This window comes from Microtus oregoni, unplaced genomic scaffold (assembly GCF_018167655.1).
Source record: "Microtus oregoni isolate MIOR12 unplaced genomic scaffold, Mior012 000060F_ref0000265, whole genome shotgun sequence".
NCBI classification, from domain to species: Eukaryota; Metazoa; Chordata; class Mammalia; order Rodentia; family Cricetidae; genus Microtus; species Microtus oregoni.
The window spans coordinates 4,622,937-4,639,915 of NW_024543870.1; the positions used below are offsets into that span (position 1 = coordinate 4,622,937).

General features: G+C 45.7%; 1 protein-coding gene across 1 annotated transcript in view; it reads right to left on the reverse strand.

Annotated features, from left to right (window-relative positions):
- Window positions 1-16,979, reverse strand: part of Ttn (titin) — a 271,400-nt gene that overhangs the window by 15,513 nt on the left and 238,908 nt on the right. The window contains exons 278-300 of the mRNA XM_041639884.1: window positions 16,194-16,490; window positions 15,512-16,099; window positions 15,116-15,418; window positions 14,699-14,995; window positions 13,003-13,290; window positions 12,591-12,890; window positions 12,049-12,351; window positions 11,649-11,954; window positions 9,778-11,544; window positions 9,189-9,482; window positions 7,668-7,955; window positions 7,257-7,556; window positions 5,104-7,170; window positions 4,696-4,998; window positions 4,301-4,606; window positions 3,917-4,207; window positions 3,534-3,830; window positions 3,103-3,408; window positions 1,950-2,255; window positions 1,583-1,864; window positions 812-1,405; window positions 412-699; window positions 11-310 (exon numbers count right to left, since the gene is read on the reverse strand). Of these exons, the coding sequence (XP_041495818.1) occupies window positions 11-310; window positions 412-699; window positions 812-1,405; window positions 1,583-1,864; window positions 1,950-2,255; window positions 3,103-3,408; window positions 3,534-3,830; window positions 3,917-4,207; window positions 4,301-4,606; window positions 4,696-4,998; window positions 5,104-7,170; window positions 7,257-7,556; window positions 7,668-7,955; window positions 9,189-9,482; window positions 9,778-11,544; window positions 11,649-11,954; window positions 12,049-12,351; window positions 12,591-12,890; window positions 13,003-13,290; window positions 14,699-14,995; window positions 15,116-15,418; window positions 15,512-16,099; window positions 16,194-16,490 (10,671 nt within the window). The remainder of the gene's footprint in view (window positions 1-10; window positions 311-411; window positions 700-811; window positions 1,406-1,582; window positions 1,865-1,949; window positions 2,256-3,102; window positions 3,409-3,533; window positions 3,831-3,916; window positions 4,208-4,300; window positions 4,607-4,695; window positions 4,999-5,103; window positions 7,171-7,256; window positions 7,557-7,667; window positions 7,956-9,188; window positions 9,483-9,777; window positions 11,545-11,648; window positions 11,955-12,048; window positions 12,352-12,590; window positions 12,891-13,002; window positions 13,291-14,698; window positions 14,996-15,115; window positions 15,419-15,511; window positions 16,100-16,193; window positions 16,491-16,979) is intronic.

The window sequence follows — 16,979 nt, forward strand, 5'->3', positions numbered from 1 at the left end:
AAGAACTTACTGATGCTGCTTCGGCATTCTATGACCTCCGATTGCAGGTAAGAGCCAATCCCGAAGCGGTTTGTTGCTGCCACCCGGAACACATATTCATTGCCTTCCGTGAGTCTGGTGAACTTAAATGTTGGTCTTGTGACTGACTCAGAAACTGGCAGCCACCCCGGACGATGAGCATCACGTTGCTCCACCACATAGCCACTGAGAGGGGCGCCACCGTCCAATTCGGGCGGTTCCCAGGATATGGTCACTGACGTTGCGTCGATTTCATCAATCTTGATGGGCCCAGTTGGTGGACCAGGCTTGTCTGTGAAAGACAGAGAAACCGGGAGAGGAATTTTTTACTTCAAATCAAAATCGGTGGCTAACCATCAACAACTGAATTGTGACTTTGTCGTTCCTACTTACCAAGAATGATAACTTTGATGGTCTCTGAGGTGGTTCCAGTAACGTTCTTCAGTTCGAGCGTGTATTCTCCAGTATCTCTTATAGTTGTCTCACGGATGGTTAACTTGGCGACTTTAGTGTGGGTTTCGACTGTGACACGCTCTGATTCTCTCAGTTTAGAGCCAGCAAAGAACCAAGAAGCCGTAGGAGGTGGGCGGCCGGCAATAGGTATCACCAGCTCAACGGGTCTGCCGGCTGGCACGTGGATGGTCTTCTGAGGCATCGTGGAAAGATCGATTGTTGGCAACACTGTGAGGGAGAAATTAGGCATGTAGTTTTACATATGATTTCTGAAGATGAAGTGTCTCCACTCCTCAATGTTTTCATTTGTTTTACTATTATGTGAGCATTTGGTACCTACCTCTCAGGTCTTGTACGGTCACAGCTGTGACGATCTCCCTTGGTTCTGACACACCTTTCTGATTCTGTGCCCTCACCCTAAACAAGTACTGTTCGCCTTCGTTTAAGGAAATGACAGTGTGCTCTAAGACCGTGGGTTTCAAAGTGACCACTTTCATCCACCTCTCAGTCCCAGCTTTGCAGGCCTCGAGCACGTAGCCAGTGAGTCGGCTCCCACCATCGTAGAGTGGTTTCTCCCAGGCCAGGGTGACAGTGGATTTGGTGACATCGACCACTTCTAGTTTTGTGGGCACCAAGGGTACCTCTGAGATCAGCACGGCGTCTGATGTCTCACAAGGCTCTCCGATGCCATAGATGTTTTCTGGAAGCACTCTGAAGTAGTACATGGTTCCTTCTACCAGGCCGGAGATTCGGTAAAGAGTCTTGCCGCACTTAGTGGTTACTGTTTTGAATGCTCTCATGGCAGCTTCTCGCTTCTCAATGATGTAATTGCTGACGGGAGCACCACCATCGATGGTGGGGATTTCCCAAGTGATGGTCACAGAATCTCTGGAAACTTCCTTAACGCTCACTGAAGGACAGGGACCGGGTGTATCTAAAATAACAAACAGATTAGAAGGAAAGAGTCAAGTCATAGTTATTCTTCATTGTTTGTTGTAGGAAAATATAATCAATGTAGGTATCCTCTAGTGAGGCGATCAACAATATGCCAAAGATGTACTGTTTTGTGGTCTCTACTCGGAGCTCAGCTCAACATAAGAAAACCACTTACCATAGACTTTAACAAGGATGGTTGCTGATTTCTTGCCAGATTGGTTTTCAGCTTCAATTGTGTACTTTCCAGCATCATACCGATTAACTTTGTCCACGATGAGTAAAGAGTAGCTCTCCGTGTTGTCAATGATGGCCCGGTTTGCAAGGTCAATGCCTTTCTTGCTCCACGTGATGACAGGAGATGGTCTCCCCGATACAGACACCATCAGGCGCAGTGTGGTTCCAGCCCTGAGAGTCACGGTCTTCTTCAGATCATCCGCAAGCTCCAGATCTGGTATTTCTGGGAAGTCAATACCAAAATGTAATTAATTCGCGGCCAGACAAAATGAGCGGGCAATTCCTGTCCAAGCGTCTGCGTTCCTTACCTAGTCTTTCCACGGGCTCAATTTCGGCAATGGCTTCACTGTACTCGCTCACACCCTTCACGTTCACGGCAGCAACCCGGAAGGAGTATTTCTGGCCTGTTTTAAGGTCTGGCACAGTGAATTCGTTGTTCCTGATTGTGGCATTTGTATGCACCCGGCACCACTGGTCAGTGTCCTTCTCTTGCATTTCCAGGACGTATCCTATGATGTCAGCACCACCATCATACATGGGTTTGGTCCATGCCAAACTAATACTACGCTTGGTGGTATCTACAACTCTTGGAGCGGAAGGTGGTCCAGGGGTATCTGAAATTTAAAAGTGAGATTATAGGCATTGCACAAACAAGGACGATTTTGAAATTACAATTGTGTTTTGAAGATTCACAGAGGTGTTCAGGGCTTACCAAGTCCCTCTTTGTAACAGGATTTTAATTTTTTGAGTGCTCTAGGACAACCCTTAAGATGCATTATCACTAATTATTTCAAGACGTAGATTACTCTGGCAGTACATCTGTTTCTTTCTCTCACTTTGGCTAACAATAGTGGTATATTCTCTCTTAACTCAGCTTGTTCCCCAGGACTTTTCCTCAGTTGCTCTTCTTTCCCTGGGTTAACATCACATGTCCCCTCTATATTTCTAATGAATGCAGGAATCTGGTTCTGTCTTTTCCCTCTTCAGTCCCAGGGACCAACTCCTTTTAGCTCTTGGGCTCACATGCTGTAAAAGCCTGTGTGCTATTTTTGAAGATCATATAATAATGGTTTTGTTAGTATCATCATATAAGGGACTTTATTCTCCCCTAAGCCTCTTCTCAAAAGGGACTTTGCTATTTTCCTTCTCAGTGCTTATCAGTAGAACTTACTTTTCCACTCTCCTCCGAGTCTTACAGTATATCTCTTTCATACTGGTAATAGAACAACCTGTTGCTTTTGATAAACCAGACAAATACTGCAACAGTGTTCAGCAAGGCTATTACCACTAATTAAATAAAGTTAAAATGGTATATATCTATCTCAAGATTGTAGTAGTAAGAAAATCTCTACTAGGTGTATGCTTTTCATAATTCTGAGGTGCCCAGAGATACGGCATTGGAAAATATCTGCCGTCCGGTTTTGGTTGGCATTGGGTTAACTAACTGCGTCTAGCACTCACATGATGGCTCTCTGCAGCGGATGAAGTTGGAGGCTTCGCTGGGTTCGCTGTTGCCAGCAGCGTTCACTGCCGTCACCCGGAACTGATAATCACAACCTTCCATCAGGCTGGTCACCTTCAGCCTGGTGTCATACACCACGTAGTCTTTGTTGACACGTGTCCAGCGCAAGCTCTTCTTCTCACGCTTGTCTACCAGGTAGTTGCTGATCTCATTGCCACCGTCAGATTCGGGTTTTGTCCACTGAATAATGATGTGCTCTTTGCCAGCCCCCACCTCTTCGGGTATGCCAGGCTGGGATGGAATCGCTGTTTGTGTTTAATGCAAATAAAGATGTTCAGAACTGTGCACAATCACTGTGGGCATGACCACCCTTCTTCATCGATCCATTAACATTTTAATCACCAAAGTGTTTTAAGAAGTTAATACTCACTGAAAGAATTTCTGGCCACAATCGGCTCCGATTCCACTGGCACACCCAGGCCGTATTTGTTCACTGCCCTCACGCGGAACGTGTATTCGTTGTTCTTGATGAGTCTGGTGACCACGTAGGATAGAGTCAGGCATTCCCCTTCAACTATCACCCAGTTGAGCCTGCTAGTCTCACGTCTCTCTACAATGTAGTGGGTTATCTCTGCTCCTCCATCTTCCTGAGGAAGGCTCCAGGCTAATGTACACTTCTCCTCGGTGACTCTGCTGACCGTGAGTTTGCCACATGGGCCAGGGGAATCTGAAACAGGCAGGGGGACAGGTCATGACGAACAGCACCCTTCAAAGTTCTGTAACATCAGAAAGAAGTACATCTGATATACGCACCGAGAACCTTGACCATGACGGACACAGACTTGGTCCCACTGGCATTCTTCACCGTCAGCGTGTATTTTCCACTGTCGCTTCTGTCGCAATATTTGATGACCGCCATCGCCCGCTTGCCCGTGTACTGTAGAGACACCTTTTCACAGAGATCTAGTTCCTTGTCCCCTTTGGTCCAGATGATTTTGGGTTCGGGTTTGCCACCGACGGCAGCATCCAGAACAAGATCTGAACCTGCTCTGATGGTCACCAGCTCACCTTGTAACCTGGCGTCTAATTCAGCTTTGGGTGGAGCTGTTAATAGGAATAGATAGGAATGAGTGACTGATGGCTCAGAGATCCACTTACGTGCCGAAAGATCAAAGGGAAATGTGACCTGTTTCTTACCATATTCATCTCTGCAAGTGACAGGGCCCGTGGATTCAGAGCCCTTGCTGATTACACCTGCTGCGTTCTTGGCCAAGACACGGAATTCATAAGTGTCCCCTTCACTGAGAGCGGTCACCGTGAAGAAGTTATCAGAGACAATGGTATAGTTACACTTCAGCCAGCGACCATCTCCGACTTCACTGACTGGCTTCCGTTCTACGATGTAGCCCACAACCTTGCTGCCTCCATCATACACCGGGGCCGACCAGATTAGAGACACTGTTGACCTGGTGACATCCGTTACTTCTGGTCTACCAGGGGGATCTAGAAGGGATACAAAATCAGGTTAAAAATACAGCTGAGTTCCAATACCAGGAATGGTAACAAATACGCCTTTAGAACTGTGTACGCACCAACTGGGTTCTGAGCCATGATGGGTCTTGAGGCTTCACTGGCCTTGCTGACACCCGCTGCATTGAGTGCGTATGTTCTGAACTGATACTCCAGCCCTTCTACCAAGCCCGTCACTTTGTAGTTACACTCTAAGCACGGTACTTTGTTTTCCTTCACCCAAAGGATGGTGTTACGCTCTTTCTTCTCAACCCAGTAGCCAATGATCTTACTGCCACCATCGTGGTAAGGTTCTTCCCAGCGAATTGACATGGCATTGGCAGACACATAGTAGACTTCAGGTCTGGTCGGAGCACTTGGTGGAACTAAATAAAGACAGAAATATGTAAGAACAGGGTTTTGTAAAATTCAGTGGAAATACTTAAAAATATTTTAAACAGACTATGAAATTTGGTTTTTATTTTTCTTACCAAATGGATGTTCAGCAACAATTGGTGCTGTTTCCAGAGGCTTGCTGACCCCAAATCTGTTCTCTGAACTGACACGGAAGCAATATTCTTTGTATTTTGTGAGGTGCGTGACTTTGATCTGAGTGCGCTTCACACTGGAGTTAATAAGCTGCCAGGCTGTGGTACCTGACTCGCGCTTTTCAACTATGTAGTTAGTGATGTCTGTGCCTCCATCGTCTTTGGGTTCGGTCCATGATAGTACACAGGATTCAGCAGAGACAGATGAGACCTCGATGGGACCAGTTACTGGCCCTGGTCTTCCAATAACCACAACGGTGATGGTAAACGTTTTAACACCAGCTGTGTTTTCTAGAGTCAGGAAGTACCTGCCAGAGTCGCCTCTCATGCTGTCCTTGACTGTCAGGGTGGTCCTGTCTTTTGTGGTTGTGATGCTCATCCGATCTGTCTCCTTGAGTCTCATTTCTTCTAGTTTCCATGTTACTTTGGGGGCGGGACGCCCACTGATTGGCACGTCAATGGTAAATGTGCTTCCAGCCTTGCAGGTTATGAGCTGATTGGTGATTCCGGTGAGATCGGCAGTGGGCTCAATTTGAGGCTCCTTGATGATGACAGATGAGAAGGCTTCTCTGGGTTCACTGTAGCCAGCGTCGTTCTTGGCTTTCACCCGGAATTCATATTCAGTGTTCTCAACGAGGCGCTCCACTGTGAAAGTCAGCTGTTTGGTGTGACCAGCTTCAACCCAGAAGTCGGATCCCTTCTGCCTCATCTCAAGCAGGTAGCTAGTGATCCGACTGCCTCCGTCATGGTCAGGTTTAAGCCAGGCCAAGACTGCAGACGATTTGCTAGTGTCCACCACATCGAGTCTCCTGGGCGGGGCAGGCTGTTCTGTGGCGACAATTGGTTCTTGCATTTCATAGGGTTCACCGACGCCATACTCATTCTCAGCGGAAACACGGAAATAGTACGGAACACCTTCTGTCAGGTCGCTGACCTTGAGGATCTGGCGAGTGCACTTTTCACTGACGACCTGCCAGCTGCGGCGACTGGCTTCTCGTTTCTCCACCACATAGTGATGGATGCGGGCACCACCGTCAAGGAGAGGGGCATCCCACATCAGTGTGGCAGATCCCCGGGTCACATCTTTGAAGGAAATTGGACCAGGTGGTCCTGGAGAGTCGAGCACCTTCACAGTGAACGTTATTGACTTTCTACCACTGTTGTTTTCCACAGTGAGCATGTATTTCCCTGCATCGTTTCTGTTGCAGTTTTCCACGGTGAGGGTGCTGAAGGAGTCTGTTGTGTGGATATCAGCCCGAATGCTCAGGTTCGAGTCAGGCTTGCTCCACACCGCTGTAGGAGTAGGTCTCCCCAGGTAGGCGATGAAGAGGCGAATGCTGGCGCCCGCTCTGACAATATGAGTCTGCTTGAAGTTGGCGTCAATGTCTAACTCAGGAGCAGATAACCGATCAACGGCTTTTATAGTACCGGTCACCTCGCAGCTGTCTCCTTTCCCGGCACCGTTGATAGCGCTGACCCGGAATTTGTATTCTTCACCTGCTTCGAGATCAGTGACTGTGTATCTTGTTTTCACGCAGGGCTCTGTGTTTACTTTCTGCCAGTCCCCTAAGTCAGCTTTGCACATCTCTATTATGTACCCAATTATTTCCATCCCACCGTCAAAGACCGGCTTGGCCCATTCTAAGCTCACGGTTGTCTTGGATGTGTCCGTCACTTTGACCACCGCGGGGGCACTTGGCGGGTTAACAGGCTCTCGGCATTTGATCAGTCTTGAGATTCCACTTGCTGGCCCAATCCCAGCCGCGTTCTCAGCCATGACATGGAATTCATACTCGTTGCCTTCCACCAGGCCAGTGACTTTGAATCTTGTCTCAGAAATGGGTCGTTTGCTGATCACTTTCACCCATCTTGTGCTTTTCTTTTCTCGTCTTTCAAGGATGTAGTGTTGAATCTCATTGCCGCCATCTGATTCTGGCCTTGTCCAAGTCAGGGTGATGCTATTGCCTGTTACATTGCTAGGTTCAGGAATTCCAGGGGCATCCGGAACAGCTATAAAAGGGGGAAATCAGTTAGATTCATTTGCTTAGAAAGTTCATCTTATGTCATGACACCATTTAGTAGAACCGCAAACTTACTGTATTGTATTTGGGCAACCACAGGGTCAGACTCCAGTGGCCGGCCAACACCAAACTTGTTAACGGCAGAAACGCGGAACTGATATTCATTGCCGGTTATGAGTTTAACGGCGGTGTAGCTGTGGGCTTCACAGTTGTCCTCAATCAATGCCCAGGCCAGTCTGCTGGTTTCCCGTTTTTCAATGATGTAGTGGGTGACAGGGGCACAGCCGTCATTGAGTGGGGCATCCCACCACAAGGTCATCTTCTCACCAGTAATATTCGTGAATCGTATTGGCCCAACGACTTTTCCTGGTGTATCTGGAAGAAAACGTTTTAAGAATCACTTGCTGTTTGTCTTGTCCACTGAAGTATAATTAGCCATCTCCCTAACCCAAGTCCCGTAAATCATCTTGAACTATTTTAAAATACCTTGCACTTTCACTGTAATTTCTGCTTTTGTGGTACCAGATACATTTTTGGCTTCCACTGTATAAACACCACGATGATCTCGAGTTGCGTCTCTAACAAAGAGGCTGGTTGAGCCGAGAACATCAGTTATTTCCATGTTCATTCTCCTCTCAATTTCAACTCCATCTCTGAACCAAGTTACTCGTGGTACTGGTCGCCCATGGACCAAAGCTTTGATTCTAAGGCTGTCTCCAGACTTAATAACAAGACCGTCGAAGTACTCGGGGCCAAACTCTACTGTTGGTGGAACTGTAAAAGAGAGGAGAAATTGCTTATTAATTTGGTTTAATAAAGACATACACAAACATAGTTTTCATTAGGACCATATCATAAAGCCTAGGAAGGTAATCATTCCCCTGCCACCAAAGGCCATTTTGAAAGTAAGGCTAGTGATTGAGAGTTTAGACTGCAGGATTAAACATTTCTCTGCTGTTAAATTATTCCCATTGTTACTCCTGACTTGTTACTTTGTTACTCTTTGCCCTTTGTCAAAGGAGAACTGCCATGCTTGCTAGCTAGCCAGTCTTTACTTCCTGATAGCATCACAAATCCAAGCAAGTTCCTGGGAGAGGCCATTAGCACACAAGCAGGTAATGATTTTATAGCTTCAGATATTTTGCATTTGAATAACTAGTAGAGAAAGAGAGCTATTCCTGGGAACCATTTCCTTTACTCCAAATGGCCAAAAGTCCAAGCCTAAAACCTCACTTCCACATGCTTGATATTTACAAGGGAATGGTGTAAAATGATAGACACTGGGAAATAACTGATATCAAAAAGGACTTAATTTTGCCAGGTGGTGGTGGTGCACGCCTTTAATCCCAGCACTTGAGAGGCAGAAGCAGGTGGATCTTTGTGAGTTCGAGGCCAACCTGGTCTACAAAGTGAGTTCCAGGACAGCCAGGACTGTTTCGCAGAGAAGCCCTGTCTCACTTCCTGCCCAAAGAGACTTAATTTATCCACTGTTGTGGGATAATCTTTTTATACACTGTGATGGTGTGTTTCTGCCAAGGTGCTTTCTGATTGGTTTAATAAACAGCTAAATGGTCACTAGCTGGCAGGAGGAGGATAGATGGGATTTTCTGGAAGACAGAGGAAGAGGAGCAGGAATCTAGGCACATGGATTTCGCCAGTACTGGGAGCCAGTTGGACATGCCTTAGCGAAGAAAGGTAAAAGCCATGTGACAAAATGAAGATTAATAAAAGCAGGTCCATTGAGCTTTAATATCTAGTTGGGGAAAAGCCTAAGCCAAATCCCAAGCTTTCATAATTAACATTGTCTCCATGTCATTATCGAGGAGCTGGTGGTCCCACAAAGGAAGGTCCAACTACATTTGAGAAAGCCCACTACAATCCACATGGCAGTCTTAGCTAACCTATAGAAAAAGACCTCTGTCCCCTTCTACAGTCCGGAAGCCAAAAACATTCTTTAGAAATGTGAATACCCCTTTCTCACAATGGAAATCAGTTGGCAATGCTTACCGTTCTCATCTCTTGTCATGATGAGGCCGGAAGACTGTGAGGGTGGGCTTATGGTTCCGACCGCATTCCTTGCGATTATCCTGAACTCATACCGATCCCCGGGACTGAGTCCGGTGACGGTGTACTGACATTCACTGACGTCCGTGAAGTTGCATCGGACCCAGCGATCATTTCCTTGCCGTTTCTCAATGCTGTAGGCCACTATCTTGCTTCCCCCGTCACGCAACGGTGGGTTCCACTTAAGTGTGATGGTCTCCCGGGTGACATCGATGTAATCAGGAGTGCCGGGTGGGTCTGAAAAAATTGCAGGGAGGTTAAACACGCCACTATATCTGTAATCATCTTTTAATTGCCAAGAAAGTAAAACAACATGGATAAACCTTGCAGGAACACTTGCACTACTAATTTCAACTTTCTGCTTCATGGTCTAAATTACTTTATTAGACTGAGTTAAAACCATCCCTCTAGCTTGACATGACAAGAAGGTAGAGCCTAGAGGGTGACTTCTGAAAGAGAAGCAGTGTTTAATGTATATATTGCCAATATATTTGGTTGCTAGAGTAAATATATTTAAATAACAGCCACTTACCTACTGGAGAAACAGCTAATGTAAACTTGCTTGGGTCACTAGGTGAGCTTAGGCCAGCCGAATTCTCAGCATATACACGGAATTGGTAGTCCAGTCCTTCTATTAAGCCAGTAGCTCTGTATTCTCTCCCAGATATTGGTGATGTGTTAACCCTTTGCCAGAGGATGCTGTTTCTTTCTTTCCTTTCAACATGGAATCCAGTCACTTCTGAACCACCATCATAAACTGGCGCATCCCAAGTTAGTGACATGCCATCTGAGGTCACGTTGTATATCACTGGCTTTCCTGGGGGGCCAGGAATCCTGAACTGGTGTTTTGCCACGATAAGATTTGAGACGAGTGGTTCGCTCACTCCGTATCTGTTTTCTGCTCTAACCCTGAACTGGTATTCAGAATCTTTGACCAGATTGGAAGCTTTGAAAGTCGTCCTGGCAACGCTTGAACACACCATCTTCCAGTTAGTTTGCGAAGCTTCCCGCCTTTCAATGCTGTAGCAGGTGATTTCTCCTCCTCCGTCATCTTCCGGGATATCCCATGACATGATGGCACTGTCAGCCTTGATTTCATCGAATCGAATGGGTCCTTTGGGCTTGGATGGCGGGCCAAGGGTAATGATTGTAATGGGGAAGGAGTTTCTGCATACTGCATTGTCAAGAATAACGGTGTATTTCCCTCCGTGCTCCTTCTTTACATTCTTAATGCTCAAGGTAATTTTGTTTTCTGTTTTACTGAAGCGAACATACTCACTTTCTTTCAGTGGCAAACCATCTTTCAGCCAACTGATGGATGGCTTGGGTTTTCCTTTGTAAGGTAATTCAAGATGTACATTATGTCCAATTCTCACAGATATCTGTGCCCCGGGGATTTCTGACAAGTCAACTTCAGGTGTTATCACCAGCTCTTTCACTGTGAGTGGCCCAATAGTGACAGGGTCGCTCTGTCCTTTCTCATTTCTGGCGGCCACTCGGAATTCCAAGACCGACTGCTCTTTAAGTTGTCCAATCTCGATTTCGCAGGTCTTACTAATGCCAGCGTGTGACCAGGCCTGTTCACCTTTTCCTTTCCTTTCCACAACGTAGTCTGTGATGATGCTCCCACCGTCAAAGTCAGGCTTGGTCCAGCTGAGGACAACGGATGTCTTTGTAGAATCTTTCATTGAGAGATCACGGATAGGTGCTGGTACCTCGGCAGCTTTTACAGGCTCTGTAGTCTCACAGGGCTCACCGATTCCAATTTCATTTTCTGCAAGAACTCGGAAGAAGAACGGAGTTTTCTCTGATAAGTCTGTTACCTTAAAGGCTGTGCCGGAACACTTGTGGGACACGACGGACCACGTTCTCTTTGTGGCATCTCTCTTCTCAATGACGTAGTTAATGACGGGAGACCCTCCATCAATGAGAGGAGGATCCCATAGCAACGTGGCTGTGCCTAGGGAAACATGTTTCACCTGTAGCTTCTGGCAGGCCGCTGGTGTATCGAGTACTTTCACGCTCACAGTGGAAGACTTGGGTTGGCCCACTCCGTTTTCTATTGTCAGGGTGTATTTCCCTGTGTCGTTGCGAGTGACTTGAGGGATGACGAGTAAGGAAGATGAATCAGTGTTTTGGATGTTGTATCTGGCATCACTGCCAAGATTCTTCTCGTCTTTCCTCCAGGTGACAGTAGGGGGCGGTCTGCCTTTAAAGGGCATCAATATCTGTACATCTTCCCCAGCTTTAGCGATAACGGATGTTCTGAGAGCCACGTCTAGGTCAATTTCTGGTTCCTCTGTAGACAGAAAATGGACATTTACAGTGATTTTTAAAAGACAATGAGTCTTTGCCTGGAACTCTTAGTAAGACACACAACATCACCAAAGTGGATGTACGTACCAAGGATGTCTTTAGCCTGGACAGGCTCAGTCATTGTGATGGGTTCTCCTTGGCCAGCACAGTTTACCGCTGATACTTGGAAATAGTAATCGACTCCAGGCTTGAGGTTAGAGACCACATATTCTGTCGTTCTGACCTCTCCCCTGGTGGAGACAATAGCCCATTCCTCCTCCTCTCCTTGTCTCATCTCAACAACATAGCCAGTGACGTCGCTGCCCCCGTCGTAGACAGGTTTACTCCAGCCAAGAGTGATGGATGATTTAGTTGAATCTGCAATTCTTATCTTGGCAGGGGGGCCTGGAGGATCTGGAATGGTCAATTACAATGTAGCATTACACAATCACATCTACAATTCCGTCACACAGAAGACAGCCAGAGATGTGTGTATGTGAGAGCTTACCAATAGGATCAGCAGCCTTGTAGAAGTCAGAGGGTTCTGAGAATGGACCCATTCCAGCGGCGTTGACAGCACAGACTCGATATTGATAGTCACTGTTTTCAGTGAGTCCTGTCACCTTTTGTCTGGTGTCACGAATAGTCTCCTTTAGTACTTTAAGCCAGGCCAGACTCTTCTTGTCTCGTTTTTCAAGGAAATAGCCGTTTATTTCACTACCACCATCTACAGTTGGCCTGTTCCAGACAACAGTCATAGAATTCTTGGTCATCTTTGTCACTTCTGGTATGCTTGGCGGTCCAGGTGTAACTAGGAAGGAGAGAACAGATGAGTTGAAAGGTTCAACAGGTTCAACTTTCTCATTTTTAAATTCCGTCTAATATCAGTTTGGTAACGACAGTGTCTGTCTTGTGGAGAGGGCAGTAATGAGACAAGCAGAGATGCAAAAGAAAGTCTTTCCAGGAAAGCATACACAAGCCCTCAGAATAGCTTATATCTGCAAGTGTATTTTGCATGCCTTTTAGTTTTCTAATGAGGCTACGGCTCACCAAAAGCATTCTTGGCTACAACCGGATCAGATTCCAGAGGCTCGCCAATTCCGTATTTGTTCACAGCCCGGACTCGGAAGATGTACTCGTTCCCTTTAATAATTTTGGTAGTTGTAATGATGCACTCCTCCAGGTTTTCAGCCACCATAGACCACACGACTCGGCTTGTTTCACGTTTTTCCACGATGTAGTGAGTGATCTTGGCACCGCCGTCATCAGCTGGAGGCCTCCAGAGCAGAGTTATCTTTTCGGCAGTGACCGTCTTAAACTCAATTGGTCCTCCCGGAGGTCCTGGTTTATCTGCCAGGGAAAGATGAAAACAACGTGAGGGCCTTTAAAAAAACCCGAGTGGCTCTGAATTACTACACTCTAGGTAAACAAAACGCATCATTGCCCATGTTAAAGCACCTACCGAGGATCTGTACTCTGATGGTGGCGGAGGCGGAACCCATGGCATTCCTTAGCTTTAATTCGTAGCTTCCACTATTGAGGCGGTTGGCATCTTTGATGAGTATGGATGCCAGGTCAGTGCTATTTTCAACACATACCAGTGCATTGGTTTGTAATTCTTTATCGTCTTTGTACCACTCAATCGTGGGCTCGGGTTTGCCTGAAATACCAGCTCTGAGCCTCACAGATGTGCCTGCTCTGTATTTGACAACTTCTGTATACTCTAGAGGCAAGTCAATAACAGGCCCACCTGCAAGAAAAAAAAGAGGAAGAAACAGTTGAAATTTTACCAGGATGAAAAATGTAGTTGCGGAAACTTCAAAATAGGCCGCTGACCGTCTGCTAATTGTTTGCACATGTGTTGTATGTGCGATATGCAGGTCTAAGCCCACTCACGTCATGGGGAAGACAGACTGAACAGACTCTGGATCTCAGGGTATCTACACTAAACTGCATGAAAACAGGATCAGGGTTGAGACCATTATGGAAGAAATAGCACCACACATTTTCTTTGACTCTAGACTCTTTCCTTTACTTCTGATCGCTTCTCATTTGTCTTCTTTTCCACCATCCGGATGTGAGCAGTTCATGTTCTTCTTGAAGCTTGACTTCTCTACTCCCAGAGCTATAGCTCCCCTGAACAGATGCTCCACCAAGCTACTCATGATTGTTGAGATATAAAACTAAGTTTGACTGGCCTTACAGTGCCACAAATCCTGACTAGTAAAGGGTGGCCCTGGGACTTCCAGCAAGAGGAAGCGAGTAGATCCTTTTGATCAGACATGAAGAAGCTAAACTTGCATTTTTGGAAACGGAAAGCTATTACAAGGTACCACAGGGTACTTGACTGTCATGAAATTCTCATTTCTAAGCCATTATTAGTTGAATGCCACTTAGTTGAGAATGGCCATTATTAGTTGAATGCCACTTAGTTGAGAATGGCCAGTTATATTTTGATCTGACGGTAAGATAGAGAGGGCCCCAAAGAGGGTTGCTCATCACTGTTGAGTTGTTTGACCTTGGGGGAATTTACATAAATATTTTAAGCCTTAGGCTTTTTTTCCCCCCAAGACATGATTTCTCTTTGTAGCCCTGGCTGCTCTGGAACTCATCCTGTAGACCAGGCTGGTCTCGAACTTAGAGATCCACCTGCCTCTGCCTCCCAAGTGCTGAGATTAAAGGCATGTGCCACCACTGCCCAGCTTTAGGCTCCCTTTTGTAAAGTGGATTAATCTGTGTTTTTAATCTATGGGAGTGAATTCTTCACAGAGGAAGGGCTCTCATGGAAACTGCCCAGTCAGGGGTAGGAGCTGCTAATACCATCATTATTTAAGACTCTGTGTGTGCTTTCATGAACTTAGGAGAAATATGCAGTGCTGATGTGAGTTAACCTGAGAGTTATTGAGTCTGATCGCTTCAAATAGAATGAAAGCACCAATTCAGACAACCAAAAAAAAAAAAAAATCCTAAAAGTTTGAAAGACCTTTAGATATCCTATAATCAAAATCTTATCATTTTTCCTGAAACCAAGGTGGGGGGTATGAAGTGGTTGAAGAATATATTCCTAAGTATTCCAGCTGGTCTGTACTTACTCCCACAATCTATTTAAGACACATGTTAAAAGTCATTACAGAAAACAGTGGGTGAAAACCGCTTACCGTAGGAGTCAATGCATGTGATAGGGCCCACAACCTCAGATGGATTGCTGATGGAGCCAACAGCATTTCTAGCAAAGACCCGGAATTCATACTGGGAATTCTGTGTCAAGCCAGAGACGGTGAATTGAGTCTCAATAACATTGGTGAAGCTGGCCTTGGTCCATCTCCCATCTGGAAGGTCACGCCTCTCCACAATGTAGCCTGTAATCTTGCTTCCTCCATCAAAAGCTGGCTGTTGCCATGAAAGGTTGACAGAGTTCTTGGAAATATCAGTGATCCGAACATTCCTTGGAGGTTCTGCAATCATGAGAAGGCAGGTCAGTGGCACTTAGACCAATTCATTGAAGACATGAGATTTGCATTTTTAAGTTATCAGAACTGCTCTTCTCATGACGAGTGCATCTGGCAAATACATACCACAGGCATCGATGGCCAAGACTGGCTCCGAAGGATGGCTGGGTTTTCCAATGCCAGCAGCATTTTCTGCATACACCCTGAATTCGTAGATAAGCCCGGCACTGATGGTTGTAACTTTGAAGTGAGTTGTACGGATGATCATTTTGTTGGCTTTTTGCCATAAGATACTGTTTCTGTCTTTCATTTCCAAGTGGTAGCCTATGACTGCATTTCCTCCATTGGACACTGGTTCATGCCAGCCCACAGTGATGCTTTCCCGAGTAACATTGGAGACCCAAGGTGTAGATGGTGGCCCAGGTGTTGCTATGAAAGAGGGAAAACCCATACGTTAATATAGGCATTTAGCACATTTATAGAGTAAAGAGCAATCTGGGGTGTGTAAGGTCAGCAACTTACTGTATGGCAGTTTGACAACTATACAAGCTGAATCGATGTGATCACTGATGCCGAAGCGATTTTCTGCCTTGATTCGGAACTGGTATTCTTCTCCCGTGGTCAGTTTCATGACTTTAATCATGGTTCTTGCCACCGTGGCCGACACTTCGGACCACACTGCCGTACTTGTTTCTCTCTTCAGTACGATGTAGTTGGTGACGTGGCTTCCACCATCATACTTGGGTGGCTCCCATCTGAGGGTCACACTTTCTTCAGTGATGTCACTGATGACCACAGGGCCAGTCGGAGGACCCGGCCTGTCCAGCACAATGATGTTAATGAAAGCTTTGGTGGTTCCGCTGGAGTTGGCCGCAGTGATCTCATATCGCCCCGCATCAGTGGTAATGCTTTCTTTGAGATTGATGGTCAGGTTCTCAGCAGTAATCTCAGTGTTAAACCTCATGGTCGCCTTCAGGGGTACACCATCTCTTGATAAGGTCACTTTGGGGAGCGGCTTTCCAGAAATGGGGATGTCAACTTTAAGATTGGAGCCAGCTCTAACATACACTGTGTGACTTGGGAAATTCTTCATATCAATTTCAGGTGGCTCTGAAGAAATAGAAGTACGGAACATAAAGGTGAAAAAAAAATGCCCCAAAACATTGTTACCTGAATGCAGGAATAGGCATAAAGTTAGCTATACCTAGCTGATCCTTTATGAGAACAGGAAGCAGGAGCTCTCTTGGGTCACTCAGGCCTGCTTGGTTTTCGGCAAAGACCCGGAAGAAGTATTCATGACCCTCTCTCAGACCGGAAACAACGTGATGGGTTGTCTTTACCACTGCACATTTAACCCAGTTTTTCTGGCCTTTCTCTAGTGCTTCGACGACATAATGTACCACTCGGCTTCCGCCATCGTGTTCTGGCTTCAGCCAGCTCAGCGAGACACTGTCTTTGGAGACACTGGTTACTCCAAGCTTTTCTGGTGGGCTTGGTTTTTCTGAAAAAAAAAATGCATTGAAAGAAAGGGGACAATTATTACAACATTTTCCCCAACTGTCATCCTTCACACATTGTCAAAGAAAAACTTAAATCAAGGGCATGCATTTCCTCTGACTTGAGTCTTATTAATGAGACAATTTTGGCTTTTTTTAGCCAATCAAAGTTCCACTAAGTTACAGTACTCAAATTTAAATTAAGTCTCAAATAACCATATACAATAACAAAATTTGCCCAAAATTCATTGTGGGTATTAAACAGAGGGACAAGAGGAACAATCTTGTAAGAAACTACATATAGTTTTTATACATATACTAAATGTATAGCTAGATTTGATTATCCTTAAATCCAACAAATCTTTTATTGACATTCTAGCTATGTCAATTACTAGAGATTCATTTTGCGCTATGGCATAAATAGTTTGGGGGTGTGAACCAAAAGTCTTTAAGATGAAATATAATTAGAGTGATTCACATTATTCTAGCAAAAT